Here is a 9,377-nt window from a genome sequence, read left to right on the forward strand (position 1 = left end):
GCTGAATGATTGAATATATTTTTGCAAATTGTATAAAAATCAGAGTAGAGGAGTGACTCGTTCTTAATGTCGATATCCAAACGTCTTTGTCGGCAATTAAACATTAAGTTACCAATACCTCAAAAATATGGTTTCAACATTCAAAGTTGGTCCGAATCTATTGGGCGTCTTGTGTGTATATATCGCCGTTTAATGTCATACCCATTTTGAGTTGCTCTTTCGAGTTGTATACTGTTTCTGGGATACCAAACTAAATGCTCTCCCTCTCTCTATATTTCCTTAGTCAAGATATAGTCTCAAAAATATTTACCTTTCATTTTCAAAATATTACACAGTCGGCAGTTTTGTTGTTGTTGTTTAGTAAACCATTGTTGAACTATAACGTTACCGGCAAAAACAATAAATCATTTTTCGAACAATGTAAGCTTGCCGAGGTTAAGGTTTGCTGGACAATATGTCATTGATTATCTGAAATATAAACAAACAAAATAATGACATTTTGGAGAATTAAATCAATAATAATTAAAACTAAATAACTATAACAAAAAACCGCAACAAACATATAAACATATTTTTAATTAAGTCAATCAAAAACCTCAAAATTAGCAAAACCAAATAATATGGTTTGCAGAACAAAACCGAAAAAACTCCAACACCAAGAATTAAACCAGTTTCTTATACTTAAATCAGCAAAAAATTCAAAATTAGTAGGTAGACATATACATATACATATATTTCCTAAGGTGGATTTTCCCAGATGTGCAGCATTTTTGTAGTTTTTTTCCTAAACTAAAGAAGGCAGATAGAAACAACATCATCTTCTTGTGATAAATAAAGTTGAAAAATATTATGGGGTTTATCCAGTACAAATATGAAAGCAAAAATTCAAATATCTTAGTGATGTCCTATCAATTTTGAATTTTTCCAAACCAAAACGTTAAAACAGAAATGTCACAGTTCTTGTATATAAAACATAGTTGTACACCAATGTGGGCATTTCCCAACATGGGCATAATTAATGAAGTCCCATCATTATTGTATTTTCCCACAACTAAAAATAAGATATGTATATTACTGTCATCTTCAATTTGCATTTTACTAAAAACTTTTTCCTAAATTTCTGTATTTTCCAGCTTTGTCTACCAACAACAGGCGTTGTGAAAATCCCAATGGACGCATTGGAACATGTGTGGCCATACACAACTGCCAGGTACTGATGAACAGTGATCGAGAATTCGTTGAGGCATCTGCATGCGGTGGTGGCTTTGGAAAAACCCCTTATGTTTGTTGCTCCAGTGACACTGGCTTTGTATTACAATCCAAATCGATTGCTCCCGAAGATGTAAGAAAGAAACAAGTTTTGAAAATATTATTCGATATTAATTTATATGATTTTTTTTTTAATTTTTAGATTTTACGAGATAATTTCTTTGGATTTAATCCCACAACAGAAAATCGCCCACTAGTATTACTGCCGGTTTCACGAAACTCAGAATCATCATCATTATTGCCTGAACCACCAACATGCGGCGGAGAGTTTATTGATAATCGCATTTATGGTGGCAACGATGCCAACGCTTATGAATTTCCATGGATGGCATTTTTGGAATACTCAAATACAGGTAAGAGTTTTTAGACTAGTACAATCTAGGTCATCCAATTAAGACTATTTGATACTTAAAATTGCTGTCAAAATAAAAAATAAATTAGTGAACAGAAAACACAGCAAGAGGAGACTTCTAATATTGGAAAATATATTAAACTAGCAGACCCCGGCCCGCTGTTGTTATGGACTTTATGCTTGACAATTCAAAAATAGGTATTTTCTTGATGGGGGCGCAACCACCGTTGTCTCGAAAATTTGTTAGCCGATGCACTCATAAGTTTAGCAAATATAGCGATTAAAAAACAATAGGCTCCGAAAATATATAGCATTTTGGACCACGGGATGTTCATAAGTTTGGCTTATACATATAGCGTTTAAAAGAAAGGCGTGAGGAAGGTACCCCGCCTCCTCTGAAATTCAAAATACATAACAACGGCAAACATTGAGCTTGTGCTGCACATTTGTTGGAAATCGCTTCAGTAGTATTGGAGATATAACATTTAAGAAAACAGACGTGGTCGGGTCTGTAGGCCCCAAAGAAGTTCTACATTGTAGATTCATCCGTAAATTTTATAATATAGCGTCACCTCTGGAATTCAATAAAATATATAGCATGTTTCGGGGGCCATCCCTGTACATTCCTTGACAGTTTTAGGAAAATCGTTTCAGTAGTTTTTGCAGAAAAACTTTAAATTGAAATGAAAATTAAAAAAAGTGGACTCGGTAAAATTTTCTTTCCATAAAAACCTAAGATGAGTTATGACGGCATTTGAATTATATTCATAAAGATATGGCGTTTTTTAAATATGGCAAAGGGAAGTACCCTTCGAAATTCAAGAAAATATGCGTCCGGAGGTCATTCCTGTACATTCCCTAAAAATTTCAGGAAAATCGGTTCAGTAGTTTTGTAGATGTAATATATTTTAAAAAGTAGGAGTGGTCAAGTCTTTTGGTCCTAAGAAAGTAGGTACGGTCTTAGACACAACCACAATTGTCTCGCAATTACCTTCGTAATTTTTTTAAATGTATCATTTACTTTATTCCTCCTAATATATCTACTAGATATAGAGCAGGTTCAAATATGGACTATATTTGTCCATTCCTTCGGGTACCTCCCACACAAAATTTCGGATATGTTCACTTTAAGACGTGCTCTCGAATCACTTTAATTTTTGTTGAAGCAACTTGCATTCTCAATTACGACCGTAAACATTTTTGCAGGGCAAGTCCATAATTCTTAAGAAAACAGCCCAAAAGCTGTAAAAAAAACCATGGCACCATATATATTTCTTGGAGAACACGTAGCTCTCGAATTGAACAACCGATTTGGTCCAAAATTTGATCTTCTTCTTATTATGTCCAAACTTATTTTCAGTGCGAATATTGACAATACCGGTGTACAATTTCCGGTATTTCCCGCCAATACTTAAAAAAAAGTTTACTAACATGGTATGCTCGACATCTCCTTATATGTTGTCCAAATTTGGTTTAACTTCTAAGCTGGACAATATCGGTCCTCTCCACATGGTACCTCCCACATAAAAGTTTAACGCTTGTGTTTAAGTGTATACCGATGCAGTTCGTTGTGGTCCTGTTTACAGCGATATTATGTTTTCCGCGAACAAGTCCGTGCTTCCAGGCATACTGGTCCAAAAGTTATACTATGACCCACTGAAATGACTAGTGGGCACGATAACAATCGTAAAGATATGACTTCCAAAATAAGATCCACTTCCATAATGGACCCAAGTACCTCCTCCGCAACACTTTTGAACTTTAATCCTAATCTACATTTTTGTCGGCAATTTCAAAAGTCCAAAAAGGGTCACAAAATTCTGAAAAGACCTTAAATACATTCGGTCTGTCCGTAGAAGAAAGTTTCAATTCAAATAGGCTGAATGTATATATCAGTCGGCAAAGCCGACTGATACTTTTTTATTTGTTATTTATATAGATTACCTAAATTCGGAATATGGCTTTATTTGATCTTTAAAATTTATTGCCGCTGTCGACTTTTCGGCTGCAATTTTTCGACTTGGGGGAACCATAGAAAATCTATATCACGGTTTTGTGAAATTTGCCAAAATCCGATTCATCAAAAATAAAAGTCACAACACCTGCGAGGAACTGTGAAATTGGTATACTAAAGGTTTCTGGCCTAGGCAACACTACGTACTCGCCATTCGAAATTATTTGGAAAGTTTGACAGTTTTTAGCCTAAAAGTGCCCACTACGGTTTGACGAACGACCACGCTTTGGGCTGTTTACAGTGACTTGAAAAAATCAAATTTGCAAAAAATGGAATTTATTCGTGAACATTTTCGCCCAACCATTTTCCACAACTTTCGTCGTGGATTATCACGGTAAGGGCGCATCGATGAAATTAAATCTTTGTATGGTGATGATGCACCATCCTATAACACTTCCTTGGGAAATTCTTCAAACAGCATACATTCGATATTGCATGAAGAGCTAGCCACAAAAATGGTTTCTTCTCGTTGGATCAAGCACAATTTTACAATCGCTCAAAAATGGCTCTTGTCGATTGGCGCAAAGAAATTTTGAAAAAATACGATCGCGTTGCTTTTAAAGATGTTTATTAGATCGTAATGAATCATGCAACTATTCCTATTAGCCGGAAACCAAACAACAATCGACCGTGGAACTCTTCGAAGAAGAACCAAGTCCAACGAAAGTTGTTCATGGAAGAATCACTTGGAAGCAAATGGTCGCCTGTTTCTTCGACAAAACTGGACGGTCAATTATGAGTAGTACAGCACAATTCGTTTGCCTGAAGTCTTCGGGGGAATTCGAAAAACGAATAAGAAAAGACGAATCATTGTTCACGATGACAATCCGAGCTCTCATACATTGCTTCAATCCAGTGCTTTTTGACCTAAAAAACTGGGAATTGATGGGTCTTCCGCCGTACACCCCTGACAGGGGATCCGTTGACTTCTTTTTATCCCACATATCAAGAAAAAAGGGCGTCGCAAGAAGATGCTGTTGAAGCATTCAAAACACATGGTTTGCAGAAGTTTCATTCGGAGTGGAAAAAGCGCTTCTATAATGGGCGAATACTTAAGAAAACAATAAAACTATTTTTTTAACGTAAGGTGTACAATATGACAATAAAACGTGTTTAGTAAGCCATATTTATTTTCATGTGGGTTTCAAACTATTTGAACGAGTGGCACGACATCCATAAGAACGACATGACGCCGCATCAACACGACCCACTGCTCATGTGATTATGTGAAAGGATTAACTCAACTAAGTCTCGCCATTCTCTTCACGAACACTTCGCGTTCAAAACTATTTAATCCATCCCGCCCCTCCTCTTTACTAGTATTGACATTCCGTCAGTACATGTACTTCTCTCATATCAATGAGTGCAGCTCGATTCATATTAGCTCAATGATATGGGACCTACTGTTTATTGCCGAGTCCGAACGGCGTGTCTTAAGACACCGCTTGTAGAGAAGTTTTACATGGCTGCAATACTCAGGAAATGTCGCCAACATTACTGAGGTCTATTTTGCCACCATTGAAATTCTTGATGTTGCCTGTCCTGGGAATCGAACTCACGACCTTCACTGTGCAAGGTGGGTGCGCATACCATTGCACCACGTGGGGGTGCCATCCCACACCCATAAAAACCTTGAGCCGTCGAAGTCCGACACACAGACAGACGTTGACAGGGCAGGAACTTTCTCAGATCCAAACTAGTTGCGGCATACCACACAGGTGCACCATATGTTGCACAGTTAACAAAAAAACACACCATATATTGTACGCACAAAAAGCCTGTTCAAGCCCCAGTAATTCCGCAAAACCCCTTCTGGCCATACCAGCAACAACAGCTGTCAACTGATCCTTGGAGCTCTCAGCCATAGATATGACTAGGTACTGGACTAACGTACTGTGATCACCAATTCAAATGTGGAGAGAATGACTATGAGCCGTTCAGCAGCATTAGCACCGCCTTGTCACTGGCCAATACCCACGCGGCCAATTAAGACCCTACGACTTTCCTGCTGGAAAGTCGCACCTTTAATTAGCAAGCACGCTAGCCTAAGAAATCAAATGCATCTTTAACTACCACAAATATGCCAAGGATATATTTGTCACTTGATCGGCTCAGATTACGAGTATTCTGAAGATGCATCCATGCGTTTACCGTATTTCTCACGAACTTCTACAGAACATGTGTGTTATAAGCTGAACTAAGAAAACATGTTTACTTCTCTCTAATTCTTTTTTTTTCGTTCCCTTGTTGGAATATCGTGCTTTTTGATTTTGTCTTCCACTTGGTACGCTCAGAAATCCGTCGAAGCCTGTACCGGCATGCTGACGGTATTTATACCCCTTTTTAGTGGGCTCAAAATCGTTCATGATTCTAACATGGCCTAGCCAACACAAGCCCTCGTAACACATTTCCATGCCCTGGAAGAGGACTTATGACCCGATACGAACGAGGATTACCACTCACTCGATCAGGCAACATAAACAGCACTACAACTCCAGCCTGTTTTCAAGCACGCGGGAAGTTCCCATGACGAATGCAACCACAGAGAAAGGATTCAATGTACCTAGGTATGACTTTTCAGATAACTTTATAAACCCTCCCAATCATTCCGTCGATAACTGGCGATTTTTGCTTATAATGGGGGGATTACCAAAATTTTCCGCCCACCCTGCGGCAGTCGCTGTAGAGCTAAAGCGCAACGCCTGTATGCCAATCTGACGTTTAGACGAGAATGTATACTTTTCCCTATTGTCCTGTATAAAGATCCTACAATTGTTTTATTTACTTCTAGACAGGTCGTCTTTGTACGTCTTAAGAGCAACAGGAACTTTGTTCTTCACTGAACTAGATAGCCCGCATTGGTAATCCTCGCTCTTTGGAAACGCTTTCTCAGATACAAAACTTCGCTCGGCATTTGAAAGAGCTCACGGGTCCACCATTTGACTTTATACGCAGTGCGTCATTGACGCCTGCTGCCTGGTCATCTAACGTCAGTGCCCTGAAGCCCTCTAATACTGCCTCTTTAACGCAGTTCGCATATTGATCCCTGTTTATATCTCGTTGCACACAACTTCGAAAACTTTCAGTACCCTGCGGTTGTCGCCGCGGCGAGACCATAACGTCATCTGAAATGCCCAAAGACGTAACCCTCAACGTAACCCTTTGAGGGTTACGTCTTTGGAAATTTCAGGTGACGATAATCTCAATGAGACTATGGTCACTAGAGAGACCCAAAAAAAATTGGAACTTCTACCCCCTAATTTTTCCCCAAAAATTTATGATTATCGGTTAACGATAATCCGATACCCCTGACCGATATTTATTTCCATTGTATTTTGTATGGGGGCCAAAGGATAATTTTCAGGATATCGCTCTATAGGCCTCAATTATTTTCCAATCCATGATAAACTTTTATCCACTCATTGTTCTGGATATTTGTGAAAATCGGCTCGGATTTTAATATTAGCTATATTTTAGGGCCCAAACTGCCCATAATCGGCCAGATATGCATATTGATGCAATATGAAAATTTGGTCCGATTTTCATTAATGTTTGTAGGACTCGTTTTTTAATTCACAACAACGAATCGGTAAAGTTTTTTCCTCGATTGGACGATCATTGCGGCTTTTCGATAATTTTCGTTAAAATTAACCTTTGGCCCCATACAGTTTACTATGGAAACAAATATTGCACGGTTGGAACGGGTTAAGTTTAACCGATGGTCACAAAATTTCATATAAAAGGTTTTTGGATCAAGTGGAAAAAATTGGGGGGTAGGAGTTCCGAAAAAATGGTTTGTGTTTTTGGGTCACTACGCAAATCTTTCAACTAAACTGGTAAACTGTCACTACTGCCCACTTTGCAGCCGACACGTCAATGTAGCTAGCACCAGAAGAACCATCAAAAGGCAGCCGACACGTCAATATAGCTAGCACCAGAAGAACCATCAAAGGAAAACAGATCTCAAGGCTCATTCAAGATCTCTTCAGTAGCTTGAATGCAGGAATCGTAGGCTCTCGAACATTTACTCCAAAACTCTTCCCTCAGATCGTCAAATTTGTGGGTAGTACTCCACCATACCTCCACGAAGGTCGATTTTTCAGTACATTCATCCGTTAAACAATTGTGGCTTTACGTCCACATTCCAGGAGCTTGTATAGAGACTGTGGTTACCATTATCATTTATTTTTTAAAAATATGTTTTGATAGTTGTTCTTCGTTTTGGTCCACTTTTCGCATTTTAAAATAGCATTGTTTCGTTTTCAAATATCTTCACTTCTCAACAGGAAATTATTGCAGACGATATTAATATTATATCAATATATTTATTTTCTTCCAGATCCCTTCAAAGAATCTGTTTGCGCTGGGTCATTAATAACTTCACGTTATGTGATAACAGCTGCCCATTGCGTTACAGGACCCATATTACAGCAAAAAGGAGAATTGTAAGTATCACATTTTTTTTCCAAATTAATCGCTTTTAATAATTTACTAATTCAATCTCCCCCTAACCTTTTCAGAATCGGTGTACGCCTGGGCGTACTTGATTACACAAAGAATTCCCTCTTTGGTGAAGAAAATCGCAGTTGGCGTATTGAAAAGAAAATCATTCATGAAAATTATCGTCAACAAAAAACGCCCGTTCATGATGTTGCCCTACTGCGTTTGGACAGTAATGTACGTTATTCGCAGACAATACGTCCCATATGTTTACCTTCAGTAATGCCGGCATACAGTTTGAAAACTGATACAAAATTAACAGTGGCTGGTTGGGGTGCTACTGAAACTAAAAGCAGCAGTCCCATTAAACAAAAGGTTGCAGTTTCTTTGGCTGATCAGAAATTCTGCCGTCAACAATATGGTAAATTCGGCTTGAGTATAGAACCAACACATCTTTGTGCTGGTGGTTCCGTAGCATTTCAAGATAGTTGTCGTGGTGATTCGGGAGCTCCACTGATGCACTATCGTAACGGTGCTTGGGTTCTGGAGGGTATTGTCTCCTTTGGACGTCGCTGCGGCCTTCAAGATTGGCCCGGTGTGTATGTTCGTGTTGCCCTCTATACCGATTGGATCAAAAAGAAACTTAGGAAATGAATACAGTCATCTTTATTTTGTCAACTATATTTCATTGCTCGTGTATTTTGTTGTATGGAGTTTAGAAGAAACAAAAAGAATCCGTACATTCTCTTCTCATCAAAGACTACAAATAAAGCACAGCTAACATTGAACTGATATTTAGAGTATTTAGTTTAGTTAGAGTATTTAGATTAGCTTAGTTTTTATAATTGTTGTATTAGCATACACATGTCATACTCTATCAGATACCCATTCATTTAGTTGTAAGCAAACAAATATTATTGTTATATAGATTTTTTATATTATATAATATTTTTTATTATATAATTTTTTTTAATAAATAAAAAACATTTAAAAAATGGTAGTCTTAATTATGATAATAAAGATACTTTGGCTCAATAGATTGTTACACGCAGAAAAATATATGTTAAAAATGTTTGGATCCAAACAAACATGTTTGGGTCCAAACAAATATATGTTTGTAAACATTTTGTAACACATCGCAATTTTATTTGCTTGGGTACCACCATATTTTTGATGTTGGAACATATTTGTTATGGGTGTAGAGGGGATTTTTGTCAAAGAGCGTAATAACAGGGTAAGCGAGATCCCTATATAATATAGAGCTTTGTGTATGGTGCAATAGAAGACGTATGCATATTGCGG

General features: G+C 37.8%; 1 protein-coding gene across 1 annotated transcript in view; it reads left to right on the plus strand.

The window, feature by feature from the left end:
* LOC141389503 (serine protease 7-like) overlaps positions 1-8,868 on the plus strand; it is a 32,905-nt gene extending 24,037 nt beyond the window's left edge. Inside the window, exons 2-5 of the mRNA XM_073961090.1 lie at positions 1,134-1,342; positions 1,412-1,622; positions 7,975-8,080; positions 8,156-8,868. Coding sequence (XP_073817191.1) covers positions 1,134-1,342; positions 1,412-1,622; positions 7,975-8,080; positions 8,156-8,729 — 1,100 coding nt within the window. The 3' untranslated portion in view covers positions 8,730-8,868. The remainder of the gene's footprint in view (positions 1-1,133; positions 1,343-1,411; positions 1,623-7,974; positions 8,081-8,155) is intronic.
* The last annotated feature ends 509 nt before the right edge of the window (positions 8,869-9,377 follow it).

The sequence above is a fragment of the Musca autumnalis genome, unplaced genomic scaffold (genome assembly GCF_047663935.1).
Source record: "Musca autumnalis isolate F117 unplaced genomic scaffold, ASM4766393v1 scaffold_1, whole genome shotgun sequence".
NCBI classification, from domain to species: Eukaryota; Metazoa; Arthropoda; class Insecta; order Diptera; family Muscidae; genus Musca; species Musca autumnalis.